Here is a 22,454-nt window from a genome sequence, read left to right on the forward strand (position 1 = left end):
GAAAGAAAGTAGTATAGACCTACATCTCATGCCATATACCAAGCTAAGATCAAAATGGATACATGAGTTAGACATAAAAGGAGATACCATAAGCAAATCAAGGGAACATGAAACATCTTACTTGTCTGATCTATGGAAGGGAAGAATTAATGACCAAATAAGACATAGAGAGCATTTTGAGATATAAAATGAATAATTTGATTACATCAAATTTAAAAGTTTTTGCACATACAAAACCAATGTAGGCAAGATTAGAAGGAAAATAGGAAACTAGGGGAAAAAAATTACAGCAAGTTTCTCTGATAAAGGCCTCATTTCTCAAACATATAGAGAACTCAGTCAAATTTATAAAAATATGAATTATTCCACAATTGACAAATGGACAAAGGACATAAACAGTTTTCAGAAGAAGAAGCCAGAGCTGCTTGTAATCATGAAAAAAAGATTAGAGGAACTGATTAGAGAAATGAAAATTAAAACAATTCTGAGGCATTATCTCAAGCCTATCAGATTGGCTAACATGACAGAAAAAGAAAATGATAAATATTGGAGGAGAAGTGGGAAAATTGAGATACTAATGCTCTGTTGGTGAACTGATCCAACCATTCTAGAGAGCAATTTGGAACTATGGTCACAGGGCTATAAAACTGGACTCAGCAATAGCATTACTAGGTCTGTACCTTAAACAGATCAAAGGAAAGGGAAAAGGACCCACATGTACAAAAATATTTATATTAGCTCTTCTAGTGGTAGCAAAGAATTGGAAATAGAAGGGATGCCCATCAATTGGGGAATAGCTGAACAAGTTATAGTATATGATTGTGATAGAACACTATTGTGCTATTAAAAAATGGTGAGCAGGATAGTTTCAGAAAAAAACCTTGCAAGACTTACATGAACTGATGGAAAGTGAAATGAGCGGAACCAGGATAACAATGTACACAGTAACAGCAATATTGTGTGAGGATCAACTGGGAATGACTCAGCTATTCTCAGCAATACAACGATCCAAGACAATTCCGAAGGACTTATAATGGAAAAAGTGCTATCCGCCTCCAGAAAATGGATCGATGGAGTCCAAATGCGGATGGAAGCATACTTTAAAAAATTCTTTATTATTATTTTTTTATCTTCATTTTCTTTTGCAGCATGGCTAATATGGAATTGTTTTGTATGACTGAATATGTATAATCTATATCAAATGTCTTGCCTTTTCAAGGATGGGAGAGGTGAGGGAAAGAATTTGGAATTCAAAATTTAAAAGAAGAATGTTTACGTGTTTACATGTAAATGAGAAAAGGAAATTTAAAAAAATAAATCATACTGTGTGTGGAAATAATTTGTCTATGAACCTAAGTCCTATTAGGCTGGAAAATTGTCAGTGGTAGGACTAAAAAAAAATGCTTTTTTAAAAATAGGGGGTTAGGTAGGATAGGGAAGAGTATCAGATTTTTTTCAAAAAGTTTTAATGCTTTTTATAAATTCATTCAATTTATAACTCATCTAATCTTTATGCTATATAGATTTAATTTTCTTTCTCTTACAACTTTGCAAATCCTTGTTATATTCTAAAATTAAGAATGGAGCCATATTAATGGCTTATTTTATATTTCAGTCTTATTAGTAAAACAAGTCAACAATAAGCCTGGTTTCCATTTTTAGAGAGTTACAGTAGTTTTAAAAATCCCAAATATTTTCTATTATTATATTATAGGTATTTTTTTTTGTTTAAAGACTACATCACCAGGTATGAGAAGAAACGTCTAAAATCTTAAAGTCTACAGCCCCAGGGTATCATAATCAACCTAGGTGAAAAAATGGAATATAACGGAAACATAGTATTTTTAAATATAGCATAGAAATATAGTATTTTTAAAAGAAAAAAATGTGAATTTTCAACTTGGAAAAGCACCAGTCTTCAGTAGTGTTTAAAATTTCTCTTGAATACTGCAGATGGAGTATATAAAACATGATACTTGTATTTCATTTTCACTGTATGCAGACAGATTATTGGATCTCTTCTACCTAGGCAACGCAATCACAAACACTGGAATTTCTTCTAGTTTCTCACATACAACAGTTTTGGGGGGGGCGGGTAATAGTATTAACTTGGCATTTCAACACAAAACCATAAATGGACTATTAAAAAAAATGTGTCTTCTGGAGGAGTTAACTTTAAGTCATGAATATTCCCCAACTAGTTGGGATGGTGATAGCAAGTTTCTTGATAGAGTGGTAAAGCATACAAATGATTGGAAGTTCTCACTTGCGCTACAATTTTACCTGTCCTATATTTTGAGTAACAAGGTATTGCAAGACCTTAGCCCAGAAGAAAGATTTGGGCCTTACAAATCTAGAAGTTTTTAAGAGAGTGGAAAAGCTGAAAAGTAAGAAGCCATCTGCTTTCCTTTAGTGCCTGGGGATTCTTTTAACACAATAAAAAACAAAAACCAAAAAACAATAAAACAACAACAAAACCAACAAAAACCCCTCCTACAGTGTGATTCTCTGGTGGGGGAAACTTATGATTTATGTGCTGCATTCAAACAGTATAAAGAGGGCCCCTGAATCTTTCTTCCAATGAACCGTTAAAATGCATAGGTTTTCTACAGGTTCCTTTGTTTTCTATTCTGGAGGATAACTGAGAGTCATGGAGCTTCCTTAGAGGCTTCTTCTCACAGTTTAATGAGTTTTAGTTGAGATTGGGTTTCAGAACTCAGAAAGGGAAATGTTTGTAGTCTTTTTCCATTTTAGCCAACTCCAGTGTTCAGAAAGCAGAAAATTTTGACTTTCACCCGTCTTATTTTTTCCTGTTTCTTTCACGTTTGCTGGTAGAAACTGTCTGGTTTAGATTTCATAACAGAGCTAGCAATGTACAAGATTTTGAAAATGAGAAGCACTTGATATTTTCTATTTATCTTGTTCTCATTAAGAAGATATGATATTCTGAAGAAAAAATGGCTGCTCACCCATGTCTGTCCTCTCTCTAGACTCCTTCCCCTTCTGTGTTACAAGTCACCTTGATCACTGGTATCTTTTTATTTCTAGCTCTTCTTTCCCAGCTTTCAACCCCCTTGTCCTCTGGCCTTTGTGTGTTATCTCTCCGCATTAGAATGACTCGAATTTAAGCTTCTTGGGGTTAGGGACTGGCTTGCTTGCTACCTTTTGTTATTCCCAGTGTTGGCGCAGTGACTGGCACATAGTAGGTGCTTAATACATGCTCAATCTGTTTGTCCATAATGGTGCATCAAAATCTTCTTTGTAGGAATGACATGTTTAATTCATGTGGATTTTGAAAAGGATAAATAATTGAGGATAATTCTTTTTTTCTAAGGATCTTAGGACACTTCCCAAACATTCCCATTAGGAATGATATAATTATTGCTAGGGTCTTATTGCTAATTATGCAAAACCACTAATGGTTCCATAAATTATTTTTCTAGGCTCCAGAATGAATGTATTCAGAAAGCAGCTTAAGGCAGACTTTCTGGAAACTCAGGAGACCCACAGGAGCTAGAGAGACTAGGCACTCCATCCCTGATTACAGGTAGCCACATCAGAGAGTGTTTAATTCCTACTTCTGGTTTCCTAAAGCAATGTATGATGGGATGCTACTGTAGACCTCTGACTCTGCCTACTGAATCACTTGCACAGTATGAAGACAACAAATAGGGACATCTATATTCTAGGACATCTCTCTAGTTCCACTTTATTATTGCACCATTTCTCATGCTGTGAGAGAACTAGCCTGCACACAATTCCTTCCTAAGTGATCACCTGCTGTTTTGTACATTTTCACAGATATGTCTTGCTGTCTTTTGGGAATGAAGAAGGAACTGTGGCATGATTTAGGTCTGGGAGGCTTAGAGGATCCTAACTCTCAAGCAGGATAGGCTTCCTTTTTCCACTGTGGATGGATGTATCATCATGATTGAATCAAATCAGATGGAACTAAAAACTATTGAACACCTGCTGTGTGAAAGGCACTGCCCTGGGGGTGACAGGAGATGCAAACAAGTAGCACCAGGTGACAGGCAGCTAGGTGTTGTAGTGGATAAAGGGATGGACTTGGAGTTAATAAGACATCAGTTTGAATCCTGCCTGACACTTAGTAGATGTGTGACCCTGAGCAAGTCACTTTAGCCTCAGTTTCCTCAACTGTAAAATGGGGGTAATAATGGCACCCACCATACAGGGCTGTTGGGGGAATCTTATATGATAATGTATGTAAAGCACTTTACAAACCTTAGTCATATGTAAGTGCTAACTATAATAATAATAGACATTATTATTACTGTTATTCTTGATGTAGAGGAATTCATCATCTATTAGATAAGGCAAGATATATCTATATGACGAATTAAATAACAATAAGAGAATTAAATAGTGACAATAAAAATATCATCGTTCAGATCATCATCCCTTCTTTCCTAGACTATTGGAATATCCTCCTCGCTAACTTTCCCATTTTCAAATCTCTCTCCTTTCCACCCAACTTCTTTACCATTACTCGAGCAATTTTCCTAATGTCCTAGTCTCTTCATGTTACTGCTACACTAAAAAACTTTCAATGGCTCCCTATTGCCTACTAAACCAAATTAAACTCCTAACTCTGGTACTCAAGACCCTCCATAATCTAGCTATAAATTACTTGTCCAGTCGTGCCTCATACTGCTCTATTTCAGATGTTACACATCCCAGGCAAATTGATCTACTCTCCCTCTCTTTCCTTGATCTGCTCTCTTGTCTCTATATGTCTCCGTATATAGTTCCTAAAATGTCTTTCCATCTCCCTTTTCCCTATCTCTTTTTGTTGAAAGTTTTCCATTCTACCACACCCTAATTCAGAAATGAACTCCAGGTGCTAAATTTATTTGTTGAATTGAATTGAATTGAATGGAGGACAAAACAGCGTTTGGTGAAATGATGTGAGGGGAATCACGGAGGAGGGAAAGTACAAGGCATATGGGGCACGGTTTGACTGGAGAAGAAGGTTTAGGAACATGATTATTTTGAAGGTCAATCTGGAAAGGGAGGTTGAGGCCATAGGAAAGAATACACTGAACCTTGGGAGAAGTCTAGGTAGGCAATGTAGAGCCATTAAAGGTACTGTTTTTTTTTTTTTTAATTGGGAAGTAATGAAGTAATAGGAAGCAATCATTAATAAGGTTAAATAATATTTAGCGAGTGACCACCAGCTCAAGGCACTTTGCTAGGTGCCTTAACTCATGTGAGCTAGAAAATTATAGTGATTACTTGGCATTTTTGGTTCCCTTTACCTTTTCTAAAACCTCCCCTAGGTAGTGGTTAACTTTTTTTATTTTTACACTTTCCTCATTTGTTCACTGTTTTTAAAAACTCTACTATTTTCTCTAAGTAAACAGTTAGTGCAACTCTTTTTATGGGGACTAAGCCAATGACCAAAAACACTTAGTTGTCTTCTCTCCCCCTGCTATGGTTTCAGTGAGTTATATTTATTTTAATATCAACTTCTCTGGAGTTATATGTGCTTCCCCTGCCTGTCTTTTTATTTTTTTCCCCTTCTTCTGTATTTTAAAGCACATTCACAAGCCGTGTGAGTGATATCAACTAATATGAACTACAGGTGAGTTGCTGTAGTATAACTTAAGCAACAAGTAAATGTACTTTGTCACTGTAGAAATTCTAGGCAGGGGTTCCCTGATAGTTTGAGGCTATGTTACAATGCTGGTAAAAGAGTGTGGGAATAAGATTTTCTTAATAGGTGAGGAAAAATGGAAGTGGTTAACTCAACTCTTCTATGCTGCTCCTTTTAGCTGCTTCCTTGATGAATGGTGGGGGGAGATATAACATATATGTGTATGTATATATTATATATGCAGTTATAGATAAACATATATACACACAAACATGTATGTATACATACATGCACAAACATATAGATATACAAATAACGTGGTTCATACTCCGTGATTTTACTAATATGGGAGAAATTCCAGCGGAGAAAGTCTCGCCACCGGTGCATATCAGTGACCCTTCTATCATCTATTATCTTAGAGACTTGAGGGCATTTAGAAACTAAGTGATTTGCCTGTGGTCACATAGGCAGGACTTAGGTTCCTTCTGATTCCAAGATCAGCTATAATACTATCATGTAAGTCTGATCTGACAGAATCATATAATGTAGAATAAGAAGAGACCTTAGAGCCCAGGAAATCTAAGCACCTTAACCCCCCCACCCACATTTTTTTAATAGATGAGGAAACTGAGTCTCAGAGAGGTAAAGTGATCTGACCAAAGGCACATAGCTAGTTATTACTAGTACTGGGATTAGCACTTGTGTTTCTACACTCCCTTATCTCACAATCTTTTTCATATACCACACATTACACATGTTTTAAGAAATTCTGTGATACCCAACCCAATGGACTAATCGCATTACACAGTACAGCTAGAGGCAGCTAGGTGATATAGTGAATAGAATCCTGGACCTGGAGTCAGGAAGATCAGAATTCAAATGCGGCTACAGACACTTAGTAGCTTAGTGACCCTGGGCAAATCATCTCAGTTTCTTCATCTGTAAAATGGAGATAATAACAGCACCCATTTCCCTATTGTCATGAGGACAAAATGAGATAATATTTATAAAGTGCTTAGCATGGTGCCTGGCACATAGCAGCCATATTAATAAATGCCTATTACCTTCCTTTTTTCCTCCAACTCCCTCCTAAACAAAACATTTCCCAACAAGTGATCACCAAGTCTCTACTTGAACATCCACAGTGCTAGGGAAGTTATTATATCCTAAAGCAACTTACTCTGCTTTGAGGCAACTCTAATTGTGAGGAAGTTTTTGCTTGTATCAAAGTTAAATCTGTCCTAAGGCCATTTCCAACCACTGTTCCTAATTCTGCCTTCTGGGTCCAAGCAAAACTAGTAATCCCACTTCTGCTAGATAGTTCTTCATATATTTAAAGAATGCAGAAAGGCCTGCATGGTCTTCTCTAGTAAATATCCCCAATTTCTTCAACTAATCTCTGTCTCTCACCATTCAGCTTGCAAATATCCTCTCTAAGATGTGGCATCCAGAAAAGAATACAACATTGCAGAAATGGCTGAACGGTTGCTAAGATTTTTGTTAAAGCATACAGAGGTCACACCAGCTTTTCTTTGTAGCCATGTCACACTGTTGATTTCTATTAAATTTTAAGTTGATTAACACCCCATCCTCTTCCAAGATCTGTTTTAGATGAGCTGGTGCTTAGCTATGCCCCACCTCTCCTCCTGAACTTGTGCATTTGATGTCTTGAGCCCCAGTATGGCATTTGACATTCACTCAAATGGATCTGTGATCTCACCACTGTTGAAGCAAAAGTTCCTTTTAACAGGTAGATACCTCTCTGGTTTGATCTTTGTCCATGACTTCTCATGGACAAGTTAGTTGGTCATAGAGGGCACACTCGACAGATGGTGAAGGGAGCTTTTTTCACTTGCTTCCGACATCATGAAGATGCCAGAGGAACACACGGAGACTGCCTATCAGTTATCACTTGCTCTCACCGTATCTTTTAGATTCTATCCTTTTTGGATGATGTCCTTCACTCCGGCCCTTTAACTTGCCATATCTGAAATGTGTGGTCCCTTGCTTATACTTCTTCATGCTGTCCTTGTACACTTCAAATGCTGATTCCCAACTCCCTGGTGTCTTCCATGCCTCAAATGCACTTTCTCTCTGTCTCCCTCTGCTGGCTTTCTTGGCTTCCTTCAAGACTCAGTTTAAATCCTGCCTTTTGCAAGAGCCGCTTCCTAGTTCCCCCAACTGCTAATTCCTACCTCTGAGATTACTACCATTACCTCATATATATATACATAGTTGTTTGCATGCAACTTCCCCTATTAGAATATAAGCTCTTTGAGGGCAGAGACTGTTTTTACTATCCTTTGTGGCTCCAGCAGTTAGTATAGTACATTGTACAAAATGAGTACTTAATAAATATTTGTTGACTAATTAGTAAAGTAAAAAGTTTTTAAGTATGGACCCAATGATAGTCTTTTTTTTTTTTTTCCTAGGACTAGCCCAATTTTCTTCAGAGAGACTCATCACCAGTGAGTTGTCCACCAACTGATGAATTTTGGAGGCTATATCATCTCACAAATGCCACTTAGCTCCTCCCAGCTTTACATCTATGATTATTCTAAGATAAGGAGGGCTGTAATCTGTATTGGTGGATGAAGTACTCACTTCAGTGAAACTATAAATCCTTGAAGAACTGAAAGCTTGGCTTTGATGGAGTGAGCAGCAGTGATAATTCTGCTATTTGTAGATATATATTCAAAGAAGAAAGTTGGCTTTCCCCTTAAAATGCATTAGAGTTTTGCAACTCTAAAAATAACTGACATTTCTGGAGTGTTTTTAAAGTTTTTTCAGGACATTTTATATACCTGTTCTCATAGTGGCTTCATTACTTCCCTATGAAGTAGAGAGATACTCTATAGAGTATCCTAAAATTCTTAATGCAGTTAAAACTTAAGACTGTAATAAGACTTTTGGGATACCCTGTATTACTACTCCCATTTTTCTGATAAGGGAACAGAGAATCAGAGAGGTTATGTGACTTGTCCATAACCACAGAACTTATAAGTGTCAGAGGTAGGATTTAAAGCCAACTCTTCTTTACTCTAACCCTTGCACTTTGATCATTATTCCAGACTGCCTCTTTTCCATGTGATTGTGCAAACATATGTGTGTATATAACTATATATCTATACACAGATACACATAATATAGTTATTTGTATATGTATGTTGCTCTCCCACTAGATTATAGGCTCCATGAGGGTATCTCATCACCGTATCTAAACTTTCTATTTTCCTCAGGACTTAGCATAGTGCTCTAAACACAGTAGGCATTTAAGAAATGTCTTTTGGCTGAATCAGCAAATCAATGAATGGTCTGTTAGATGAGTTGATGGCATCATGCTAACCTGCTTCGCCAATGATCCAGTTTTATTTGGTCAATTTTCTGCAGCCACACTTAAAGATGCCATAAAATATTTGAAAGTGATGCATTTAATTTTTTAGAAAACTCTTAAATCTCAACAATCTAGGAGCATAACAAAAAACCAGTGAAGAAGTCATCTGTTGTACATAGCCAAATCTTCACCCCACACACCCACACACCCACACCCACACACCCACACCCACACCCCAAAGATTATGAGTTCACCACACTTTGGATTGTTAATTACCAAGGTTATGTCCTAGTTCACTCTAGGGAAACTATGAATGTGGAATGAGATTTTTATCAGCAATCAATACAGAGCTGAAAACTGCCAGTTAATTCTCCTACTTGGCAGCACAGTTCCCAATGATACACTGTGGATTAACACTTAGAAAATAGAATCGAGGAAGCTCAGAGTGTCATTCAAGTACTATAGCTGGAAGACAAGATAAGGTCTCGTGGGATCAGGGATTTAGAAATGGAAGAAATGTTAGTAGCTATCAAATCCAAGGCCCTCATTTTACAGATGAGGAAACCGAGGCTTATCAATTTTAACTGTGATCACATAGGGAACAAGTGTCAGAGGTCATCTCCCTAACCCAAGTCTAGCCCTTTCTACCATATTACACTGCCTCTCAACATGATGTACTAACCTAGGCCAAAATGTATTTCCTTCTCACTTATTCCTCAGGAAATCATAGCTTCCTTCAAGATACAACCCCATTGCTGTTTTGTGTTGTTGTTATTGTTGAGTTGTTGAACCACGTCTGACTTTTCGTGACCCCAGTTGGAGTTTTCTTGGCAAAGATATTGGAGAAGTTTGCAATTTCCTTCTCCAGCTCATTTTACAAATGGGGAACCGAGGCAAACAGGGTTAAGTGACTTGCCCAGGGTCACACAGCTAGTAAGTGTCTGAGGCCAGATTTGAACTAAAGTTCACTTGATTGTAAGGCCAGTGCTCTATCTAATGTGCCACCTAGCTGCCTTAATGTTACTTCCTGTATGAAGCTTTTACTGATTCCCCTCATTTTTAGTTCATTATGCTCTCTCCTTTTAGAAATTTTTTTATATTATTTTCTATACATTGTCTATTAACTTATTTGAATATATGTTGGGATTTTACCAGTAAAATATAAGCTCCTTGAGAACAAGGATTCTTTAATTTGTGTCTTTGCATCCCTGGTGCCTTAGTATTGTGTCTATCATGGAATAGGTGCTTAATAAATGCTTGTCAAGTTCTTTGAATGTACAAGTGTTTCAATAGTTTCCATCTCGTGGTTGTGAGACACAAGGTAGAAATTTTGGCTTCTTGGTTACATTCACCCTCGCTGAGTCATATTTGCCCTTGAATGGACTGACACAGCCAATTTTGCCAATAAGAATAATCTTAATTTTGGCTAAAATATTAACACCAAAATGGAACTTACTGAAGTACATTACTGTATGATGGAATGGATGCATGAGGAGGATACAATCAGTCAATTAACATGCATTTACTAAATGCCTACTATGTGTCAGGCACTTTGCTAGGTATTAGAGATACAAATACAAGGGGCAGCTAGGTGGTGCAATGGATAGAGCACCTGCCCTGAAGTCAGGAGGACCTGAGTTCAAATTCAGCCTCAGACCAAACACTCGACACTTACTAGCTGTGTGACCCTGGGCAAGTCACTTAACCCCAATTGCCTAAAAAAAAATACCGCATCTAGAGATACAAATACAACAAATAAAATAATCTCTATTCCCAAAGAGCTTACATTTGAATGGGAAATATAATGACATACATATATGCACACACATATATACACACATATACACATATACATGACATATGTATGTTCAGATATGGTTGGTTGGTTATTATCCTTTGTTCTCAAAGAGGTTCAAAATGTTGGAGTCAAGGTACAGTGTGTCCAACTGTATCTGATCAGACCAATAGAAGCTTGGAAGGCTCTACCACAGGTTGGGCTCAAATAGTTCATGTGAACATTTGGAGTGGAGAAGTCTCTAAATTTGTGCATCTCACATTTATTTTGAGCTACTGCAATTCTGCTTTGCTCAGTGAGAACAGCGCCTTCTTTGATGCAGGCATGTCATGCTGGATGGCCCTATGCCAGTGTCTCCCATGTCTCGTAATCAATTCCAAAATTCTTCAGAGAGACCTTGAAAGTATCCTTGTATTGCTTCTTCTAACCCCCATGTGAGCACTCTCCTTGTGTGAGTTCTCCATAACATATTTTTTTAGGCAAATATACATTTGGCATTTGAACAATGTGGCTAGCCCCTCAGTGTTGCACTCTCTGCAATAGAGTTTGCATGTTTGGCAGTTTAGGTTGATAAAGGACCTCGTGCCTGGTATCTTATCTTGGCAGGTAATCTTCAGAAACTTCCCAAGACAATTCAAATGGAAGTGATTCAGTTTCCTGGCATGGCACTGGCATATACTGTCCAGGTTTCACAGGCATACAACAATGAGCACAGAGCAATTAGGCACAATGGCTCTACAGACCTTCAGTTTGGTGGACAGCCTAATATCTCTTTTTTTCCCACGCTTTCTTTTGGAGCTTCCCAAACAAATGAGCTAGCTCTGGCAATGTGTGCATCAGTCTCAACATTTATGGGTACATCCCTGGAAAATGTACTGGCTAGGTAAGTGAACTTATCCATAACATTCAATATTTCTCTATTTACTGTAACTGATAGTTCCATGTGTGGATGGTGTGGGTGGCTGGCGGAGAACATCTGTTTTCTTGGTTTTAATTGCTAGGCCAAAATTAGCAGAAGCAGCAGAGAATCAAGCCATACTTTGTTGCATCTCAGCCTCAGAGGGTGCATTGATTGTACCCTCTGCAAACAAAACATCATGCACCAACTCTCCCTCCACTTTAGTCTTGGCTTGTAGCCTTTTAAAGTTAAATAATTTATTGTCGGTGCTGTAGCTGACCTTGATGCTGTTTTTGTCCTCATTGAAGGTGTCTGACAACATTACTGTAAACATCATTCTAAAAAGCTTGGGAGCAAGCACACAGCCTTCCTTTACTCTATTGGGACTGCACAAGAGCATGGTCCATTATCCAAACTCATGCAAGCATGCCATCATGAAACTGACACATAATTATGATGAACTTCTGCAGGCAACCAAAATTTGCCGTGATTTTCCACAAGCCCGTATGACTGACAGTATCAAAGACCCTGGGCAGATTGACGAACGTGGTGTTGAGACCTTTGTTCTGTTCGTGGCATAGTGTCTATCATGGAATAGGTGCTTAATAACTACTTGTTGAGTTGTTTTAATACACAAGTGTTTCAATAGTGTCTATCCTTCTCTGTCATTGTGAGATACAAGATGGGAATTTTGGCTTCTTGGTTATTTTCACCCCCACTGAGTCATATTTAACCTTGTGTTGACATAGCCAAGTTTGTCAATGAGAATAGCCTTACTTTTAGCCAAAATATTAATACCCAAATGGGACTTGCTGAAATACAACTACTGTGTGATGGAATGGATGTATGAGGAGGATGCAATGAATCAATTAACATTCATTTATTACATGCCTACTATGTGCCAGGCACTATGCTAGGTATTAGAGACACAAATACAAGGAGAGATACAATCCCCATTCCCAAAGAGCTTACATTTGGATGGGAAATACAATGACACACACATATACGCACATATACACACATACACACAATGTACATAAGTATATATATGAAGAATAAATATAAAGACATTAAACAAAAGGTAGTTGGGGAGGAGGGCAGAGCGGCTGGAGAATCAGGAAAGCCTTCATGTAGCTGGAAGGTGGTACCATTTTGAAGGAATCTGTGAGGCACAGGTTAGAGAGGGAGCATTCTAGACAGGAGGGATCCCCAGTGCAAAGGCAAGGAAGTGGGGGATCACAGTGAGCAACAAGCAAGCAGGGCAGTCTGGCTCAACTGCAGAATGGCAGAGGGTAAAAATGTTTATTGAGGTTGGAAAGAAAGGTTGGGACCAGAATGTGAAGGCTGTTAAAAAAAAAAGGACTCTTTATTTTCTCTTTGAGGCAATAAAGAACCACTGGAATTGACTGAGCAGGGTAGGAATGTCCACAACCTGCTGCTAAATGCTGAGCTGAGGGCTGAGCAGAGGGAAATTTAGGGAGAAACAAAGCAGTTTGAAATGTAGAAGAAGAAGGAGGAGGAGGAGGAAGAGGGGAGGAAGATGAAGATGATGATAGTGAGTTTGCCCAGAACAAGCAGTGAGTGTCAGTGGTGGGATATGAACCCAGGCTATTTGACCACCAGTTCTATACCATGTCATATGTAGGACCTTGGGCAGATCATGTAAGCTCAGTGGGCCTCAGTTTCCTTAACTGCATGATGAGGAAAGGCTAACTTGGTAAGGTCTCTTCCATCTCTAAATCCTAGGATACTTGTGCCACTTCAGATGGTGCTGGTGATTGTCATTCTCTCTTCTTTTATGGCCAAAAGGCGAACTCCCTTTCCTCAAGTGTTTTCAGATTCTAATACTGCCCATGAAGTTTCTATTAGTCACATTTCTTAAACATGAAGGTGTTGTTTCCCCTATTAGAATGGGAAATGGAGAGGAGGGACTGTCTTGCTTTTCTATTTGTACCAGCCTCTCCTCCTTACTACCCCTTTATGACAGTATTTGACAAACAGTAAATATTTAATAAATGCTTTTCCACTCATTTATTCAATCACTTAAGTAGCAGGGCCAAGACTAATACCTGGGTCTTCTGAACTCTCGTGCTCTACTATATCATACTTTCTCTGTCTCTGTCTGTCTTTCTGTCTGTCTCCCCCCTCCCTCCTCCCTCTCTCTCTCTGTATAAATTTTATAGACTTACACTGAGTCATTGGTCCCTACAGAAACAAGAATAGTTTATTTATCAATTCCTCTGTGGAATTCCTCTTTTATTGGTAAACAATATGTTTTAGCAATGTGTGTGTTCTTTTTGCAAAGGAAAGAACAATAGTCTTAAAGTGAGAACATCTGTGTTTGAGTTCCAGCTCTGACGCTTGCAATATGGCTATGGGCAAGGCACAAAAACCTTTCTGAGACTCAGTTACCTTATCTGCAAAATGGGGATAGTAATACTTGCATTATCTATTTCAGTCAGTTAATAAACATTTATTAAGCACTTACTATGGGCCATACACTGTGCTAAGCATTAGAGATACAAAGAAAGGCAAAAGATGAGTAGTTCCTGCTTTCAAGGATGTCACTCTCTAAAGTGGGAGACAAAGTATCACTAGCTATGTACAACAAGTTAGATGCAGGATAAATTGGGGATTAGCGACAGAGGGAAAGTACTAGAATTGAGGGAGATCAGGAAAGGCTTCCTACAGAAGGGACATTCTCAGGAAGGGATAGGGATAGAGATTAACCCTGTGTTGTTTCTGGTAAAGGGAGCTCCTGGAAAGTACTTTTACTAATTCAGGTTGGAACCTTCTTTGCAGTGTATAACCTTAGAGAGTTGTCTAGGGCACTGAGGGATGAAGTGATTTGCCCAGGGTCACATAGCCAATGTGTGCTGGAGGAAGGATTTGAATCCAGGATTTCATGGCTCCTGTACCATTCTACCTACCACATCATGCTGACTCTGACATAAGGAAAGTTCTGAATACACTTTAAAGTGCTATGAGTTACTAGTAGGAATATTAATAAATATCCAATTTTGAATAAAAGATTCAGAACCTGACTCCTGAGTTGTTTTGTTTTTTTATTATTTTGTTTAATTTGCTTTACTTCTGTTCAAAAGCTTTCATTACTGTCAATGAAATTGAAAAAGAGAGAATAGTTGTCCTTTGGGGACAAAGTACCAGGCTTGGCTAGTAATTTGTGGTATGGGGAGGGTGTCCCTAGAGACAATTACTTGGCTTTCCTTCTCTTGCCCCAGTGATTTCATGTGGGTAAATAATTCTTGCAGTTGTTTTTCTGAAAACGCCACCGTGATGCAACTTCTTGGCTGTCCAGAAAACCTAGTTCTCTCATGGCTATTATGGAAGTGTTTTGCATGACTACACATGTATAACCTGTATTGAGTTGCTTGCCTTCTCAATGAGAGTGGGTGGGCAGGGAGGAAGGGAGAGAATTTGGAACCCAAAGTTTTAAAAACAAATGTTAAAAATTGTTTTTACATGCAACTGGGAAATAAGATATACAAGCAATGGGGTATAGAAATCTATCCTGCTCTACAGGAAAATAGAAGGGGAAGGGGATAAGAGAACAGGGGGAGTGATAGAAGGAAGGGCAGATCAGGGGAAGGGGTATTCAGAATGCATGCTGTCTTGGGATAGAGAGAAGGGAGAGATGGGGAGAAAATTTTGAACACAAAATCTTGTGGAAGTGAATGCTGAAAACGAAAAATAAATAAAAAAAAAAGAAAACCTAGTTCTCCTCTATTGCCAGTAGCCTTTCACGCCTCATTTCACTGGGTAGAGTTGATGTCTTCAGTGATGAGGCTTATCAGCTCTCCCTATAGCCCTCTGGAAGGGGAATTTTAAATACAGGTTCTCCGGCTCATTCTTCTTCCCTGATATAAATATATAGACACATATACGTATGTATATACATGTATATGTATATACAGATATACTGGAGTTGTTACACACATACCCATATACAATACATACGTATGTATATGGGTATGTGTGCATATACATCTATCTGTGCATACATATAAAATAGCTATATTTTTATATACTAGAGAAAGAATGGCTTGCAGTGAAACAAGGATTTATGTCAATTTCAAAACCTTGAGCCTGGTATGTGAATTTCTTAGTATGAGAAGCTAGTGGATAGAGCAGCGGGCTTGAAGTCAGGAAGACCTGAGTTCAAATGTGATTTCAGACTCTTATTAGCTGTGTGACCTTGGGGTAAGGCCCTTAATTTCTCTTTCCCTCAGTTTCTTCATCCATAAAATGGCGATCATAGTAGCACCTACATGTTATAAGGATCAGATAAAATAATATTTATAAAGCACTTAGCACAGTGCCTGGCACATAGTAGGTTGTTGTTTTAGTTATACAAGAAAGTTATGCTTCAGGATAGAGTTAGAGTAGAAGACTTTTGAGGTCTTTTTCAATTCTGGGATCTGAGGGCATGTCTACGCTCCTCTGTAATGACCTCTCTTCTTAAACTTCACATGTTATGCACTTCTAATGCACTTATGATAAAATGCTTATTATAGTTACCTCCTTTATTTTTTTTCTTCATTCCAACCCAGAGACCACAAGCTCTGCAAGGAGCTTATTTCCCGTTAAAACTTTTAATTTCTCTAACACTCAGCACAGTGCCCTTCTCATGGTAGGTACTCAACAGATTTTTGTTGACTAGTGGAATGAATAAATCATTCTAAGTTACACAGATTTTGGTTTAACATAGGGAAGAACTTCATAGTAATTAAAAATGTCCAAGCATTCAATAGATTGCCTTAGTAGATGGTGAATCCTCTATCCTGTTAGGAATGTTGTAAAGGGGATTCTGGTTTCAGGTAAGACCTGTAAGACAAGGCTTACATATATTTTTTTATTATTTTATGATTTTATTTCACTATGTGGTCAACTCTTGGGAACCGTACCATGAGTGCTAAACCACATTATGGTAGTGGGAAGAAGTAAGGGGAGACAGTGCTGTGGCTACTCTGTCCCACTGGAGGTGTCACCTCAGGCTACAGACAGATGGGTAGTTGGGAAAGACAGGTAACTTCTGCTATTGAAAATTCTCCCAAAGGCTGACACATAGGGATGGGACCGTGGCCTTTGTCAGCATCTGGAGTTTAACTGCCCTGAGAGAGTGGATGATGTTGACTAATGGTCAATTTAATTGACTCCCAGTGGTGTACAGAGAGCAATACAAAAGATTGAGTGGTTGGGCATAAGTTGATCTTATTCTTAACAGGTATGGTGGTCTAGAAGTAATGTTACATTCCTTGGAAGGACACGTATTAAGCTTTGCTTGTCATTCTGGAAGAAAATGGGCTTTGCAGGCAAGAGAACAACATTGAATGTGTAATGTCTCCTGGGCTATATTAAGAAAAAGGCTGAACCTCCTGAGAAATGATTGTGATTCTGGAATTGCCAGCCTCTGTATTTCACACTGTTGTGGAATACAAGGACCCTTGATATTTTTGATGAAGGCTCTGTGGAACCAAATAGATACTTTAACATTCATGAAGCACTTAGCATTACTCTTCAAAATTAGAGTTCAAAATTATTATAGAGGTTCAGCGTTAAACACAGCCCCCAAAAGAACATTCATTAGCTTTTGGAACTTTTTTTGGGCATGTTGCTAATTATAAACTACAAAGTCTAAGTGTTATTGGTATGGTCTTTGCTTTTCTTGGAGAGCAAAGGGCAGTGAATATTTCAGAGTCCTTAATCATGAAAAAAAAAATGAAATGGAGGAAAAGGTAGACAAGAAGTATCCTTTTGAAAGACAGGAGGATGTTTTACTTCTCATGGGTGACACGGAAAATGACGCTCATTTTAGAAGGGTTTAACCTTGTTCTTTCAAGTTCTGGTTAACACTGCTGAAAAAAAATGATCAAGTGCTGTTTGGAAGGCTACATGTTGCAGAATGCAGACCTATTCCTTTCCATATTTAATCCATGAATGCTTTACCAGTAGAAAGGTTTTTATTGTATCAGTTTGCAATGAATTTACTCACATTTCCATTATTTCTATTTAGAAGTGGACCCAAATGACAATCTGGATGCCACATTTAACACTTTTGTGATCCTAGCACACTTTCCATTTTGGATCTAATCCTTTTTCTTCTTTAATTTCATTAGTTATTGCCACCTTTCCCTGATGAACATGATGGTAAGAGCCCTTCACTAGCCTTGTTTATACTGTGCTTCCTTGATTTAGATTTGTCTCTGCCCAAATAAACATCTGAAAGCAATGGCTGTTAAAATTTCCTGTGAATATCTCGACAAGAGTAAATTATTGGTAGGATGTTTATATAATTCATGGGAATCTTTAGTCTTGTGTCCTTTTAATCTTGGTGACTCCATCATACTGACAAAAATCCAGCTTTTAATCTGCATGTAAAGATCAGATTTATTCCTACAGTTTATCATGAAGAAGAAGAGAAATGAAATTGTACTTCCAGATTTATGGACTTCATTCCTTGGCTCTGTGTGCTGAGGTTCAATGCTTCTTCTGTGGTTTTCATTCATGCATTTGTCATTGGTGCTGCTCAGCAAGGCAATTCTCCTCTCCATTTAGGCCTGGTACTTTTCCAATAATGTTAATTTTACAATAATCAAGTTCTCATTTTTGCTCAAGATCTGGATGGCTTTGGTACCGCCTGATCTTTATTTCCTCTAAAAAAGTTATGCATATGACATTGAGTGCCACAACTATTTAACTAAAACAAAGAATAAATTTGTAAGGATAGAATAGAGGCAGTCTTTTTTTTTTTTCATGGTTAGGCCACATCAGTTCCATTTGTTTTATCGCCTGCGTCTACATTAGGAATCCTCAAACTTCTCAGTTCCTGCATAAAAGGAGGACCATTTACTCTAACCCCTTCTACTTGCCATCAAATCCCTTCCAATAAAATGAGTCTTTTGTTCAAATATGTAATCATTGCTGTGGTTAACCTAGATACTGTTTTGTAGTTTTCAATGTAGACTTAACTCACCACATTATCCACTATTGTTCTCCTTTCCCTGCCCTACAATGTGCTTTTTGGACCAGCTATTGGAATTACTTCAGGAATATTCTGCTGGACGGACACACGTCTTCAGGATAGGCCTGAATAGCCTCAGAAAACAGTGTTGCTTAATGGAAACTGATTGAGGAAGTAGAAGATGCTTACAGCTTATAGCTTAGAAGAGTGGTATTACCTATGATTGCTTTACACACACACATACTTTCTCTCTCCTTCTCCCTCTCCCTCTCCTTTCTCTCCCTCCTCTCCTCTTCTCTCTCCTTTCCTCTTTTCTTTCCCTCCCTTTCTCCCTACCTCCCCTTCCATTCTTCCTCTTTCTCTCTTGATCTGACTCTCTTCACATGCAAAGCCACATTTCATTCAGTCATTTGTTTAGCAAGCACATTATTTCATCTGTTTCATGTTTAAGTAAAAATCAAGAGAACTGGCTGCTTACTTATTGTAGACCCGGACTCCGGTCTGTTCAAGGAACTAATGATGACGAAGCCAAATCCTTCATTCTCTTTGCGGTGTATGACCACATCACTGGTTTGTAGGCTGTGGGATGCAAAGCCTTCAGGTGGAGAAGCATTCGTGCTGGGAGCAGCATGGTTGCTATTGGCGTATGTGGCATAGTCACTTCGTGGTGAGCTGTGGTGGGTGGACACAGAGCCTGGACTCCTCCCGTTCTCTGGACAGGGCTCCCCTGAAATACACATTGAAAGACATCATCATATTACTTGTTAACTGGTTTCTCTAATAACAGGGCTTTGAAGGGGCTATAGATTTAGTTGCTGAATATTCCAGTTGCTTTGCATCTTCTCATCATATACATCCACACATCCACATATTTCTGTATATTCATATATACGCACACATATTTAAAAATTATACTACACACACACACATATATGTGAAACTATTACATATTTGATCTTATGGTAGCAGATGGTGCCTGAGAATTTTGTTGTTATTTAGTTGTGTTTGACACTTTGTGACACCATGGACCATACTGTCCATGGAATTTTCTTGACAAAGATATTAGAATGATTAGTTGTTTCCTTCTCCAATGGATTAAGGCAAACAGAAGTTAAGTGACTTGCCCAGGGTCACACAGCTAGTAAGTGTCTGAGGCTGGGTTTGAACTCTAGTCTTCCTGACTCCAGCCCAGTGCTCTATCCACTAAGGCACCTAGCTGCCTCCACCTGAAGTTTAGGGTTTAGCTATGTGAGATAAATTGCCATTAACTCTTAGATACCAAATTTTAGTTGGGAAATAGTCTCATAGTCTCCTATTTTCTTAGAAAAGTTAATTCACATTAAATGTGGGTGACAAATTAATTAAATTTTTTTTTTCTTTTTTCAAATTTATTTTTGGCTAAGCAGTGGGGTTAAGTGACTTGCCCAAGGTCACACAGCTAGTGTTATGTGTCTGAGGCCGGATTTGAACTCAGCTCCTCCTGAATCCAGGGCCAGTGCTCTATCCACTGTGCCACCTAACTGCCCCTAAAAATACTTTATTCATTGTAGACTTAAGTCCAATAATGAAAACATCAGTTAAGTAGGAAACCCTGAATTCTGAATCGGCTATTTATCAAATGCTAGAACATTTACTCATCAAAAGTATTATCTCAAATCAAGCAGGTAAAACATGGACCAAGGAAATTAACTGAGGAAATAGATGGTGAGATGGCAACCAAAGAAAGCTATTTCCTAAGGTGTAAGCTGATCCATCACTAAGAAGTTTGCCTGACTATTTCAGTACATAGGTATTGATACTCTGATTAAAAGAAACTAACACACTGTAATTACGACTAACTGCATCATTTCCCTCTCACAACTTGATTAGTACACTCAAAAGGAGTTTTTCAAACAGAGGAATAACAAGATGAAAAATAATCACACCAAATTATTCCTTTCGTGGCTCTGTCAATTGGTTCCCCATTTAGAACTCTTGAAAGTGTTCTCATTTGGAAGTTAAAAATAATTAGCCAGACTGTCTGTGAAGGCTTTTACCTTTACAAACTGTAATTCTACACTAAACCAAAAACTAAAGAAAGGAAGAGTGGAGAATCTTAAGCAAAGATACTTGTTTCACCGATACCCTACCCAGCTATCAGCATTAATAATTGGGTATAGACAAACACAGAAAATGAGTGGAGTAAGACCGATTATAAATTGCTCAGTTTAAATCTGTCTCTAAAACTTAACATCTCATATTTTAAGAGATGGAAAACTAAAAGTTTCCATCCAGAAGAACTGAACAGAAGTAACAAAAAAAAATACAAAAACATTCCTCAGCTAAAAAGTAAACACAACCCCCCAACTCCCCCCTCAAAAAAAACCAGGAATGAAAACTTCTGTTTGTAAAATTTTTGTTCTTTAGCTAAACATGATTCAAAGAAAAGCTGTTATTTTCTTAGTGAAGCACATGTCCTTTATCAGTCCTTGTACAAGTTAGAAATAAAGTGATTAGAGATAGTCTAGAGGAAGAAAAACAAACAATTATTATGCTGGTACATTAAAACTTGAAAGTCTCCAAGAGTTATTGGACCAAATCAGCAATTAAATGTCACAGGCAGTGACAAGAGAGATCTCATTTTCTGGCTATCATATTTGAGGAGGTTGAAAACTGTTCATGTCAGTAAACTGGCAACAGACAAAGAGAAAAATTTTCTCTCTCTCACACACAAAAGTAGTTTCATTTATGATTTCTTGACCTTGCCTTAAACCCAAATCACTCTGGCTCTCACTGATTGGCCAACAATAGGTTCCAGTTTAAGCCTCACTTGGTCATTTTTTTTTTTTTTGAATTTGATGGCTCAGATTATAAATAGCAATTGTATCTGTTTTGGTCAGAAACCTGAAGGTCTTCCTCTCCCAGATTTTTATTTTTTGGCCTTATTTCTTACTTAGTCTTAATCACGGAATGGGTGTTGCCCCAGACAAAATGAGACCTGTTAAAGACCTTAGCTTAAAAAGGCCAATGTCTCCCACTGCATCTGGGGCCATCTCCAGTCATCCTCATCTACAACTTGCCACTGGTCCCAGATGGCTCCATAGGAGAGAGTGAGGATAATGACTTTGCACAGCCCTGCCTCACTTCAATCCAATTCACTTGCTAGGCAAGACATCACCTTCCTTGTGTCATTGGTCCTCTTCAAGAACAGAAGGACAAACAACAACAAATCAGTGGGGACTGGTTGAGCTTTCAGGTTATAGAAGGGAAGGAGAACTGATTAAACCCACCTGAGATGGTCACTAGGTGATTCCCTACTGGAAGGTTATACATCAGGAGAGTTTCCTTTGCTACTGAGATGTTGTTTCAACCTCTACAACAAAGTTTTTCTATTTTCACCAGGATGAATGTTTGAGAATATGGGACTAAAAACCCTGGAATTTTGTTTTTTAACATGTCAGTCCCAGGCCCCAAATGAGGAAAACTTGAGGGATAGAAAATACACATCATACACTCTTAGGGTTAGTAAGGACTTAGGTGACCCATCTAGTGAGTCCATTCGTCTCCCAATGAGACTCAACCCAAATTGCCCCTAGACAAATGAGATTCTGTCTCTTCAACAGCCTTCTTCTGTTGTGAAATGAACTGTTATTTAGAATAATTAATGCAGTAAAAAGGTTATAATGCAATTTAAAATACAAAGTGCTATGTAAATTCATTTTATTTACACAATGATTTTTCCGGATCACTGACTCATTATTCATGTTCTTCTGCAGATTTCTGTATGGAATTCCAATATTAAACTGGATCAATTAACACAAATGGTCATTGTTTAAAATAATTTATTTT

General features: G+C 38.1%; 1 protein-coding gene across 6 annotated transcripts in view; it reads right to left on the bottom strand.

Moving 5' to 3' along the window:
• The window catches only part of MAGI2 (membrane associated guanylate kinase, WW and PDZ domain containing 2), a 701,300-nt gene that overhangs the window by 163,409 nt on the left and 515,437 nt on the right, over positions 1 to 22,454 (bottom strand). For all 6 annotated transcript variants that reach the window (XM_020984495.2, XM_078154538.1, XM_078154537.1 and 3 more), the window contains one exon: positions 19,105 to 19,353. In XM_020984495.2, the coding sequence (XP_020840154.2) occupies positions 19,105 to 19,353 (249 nt within the window). The remainder of the gene's footprint in view (positions 1 to 19,104; positions 19,354 to 22,454) is intronic.

Source organism: Phascolarctos cinereus, unplaced genomic scaffold (genome assembly GCF_003287225.1).
Source record: "Phascolarctos cinereus isolate Bilbo 61053 unplaced genomic scaffold, phaCin_HiC Scaffold_1;HRSCAF=81, whole genome shotgun sequence".
Classification (NCBI taxonomy): Eukaryota; Metazoa; Chordata; class Mammalia; order Diprotodontia; family Phascolarctidae; genus Phascolarctos; species Phascolarctos cinereus.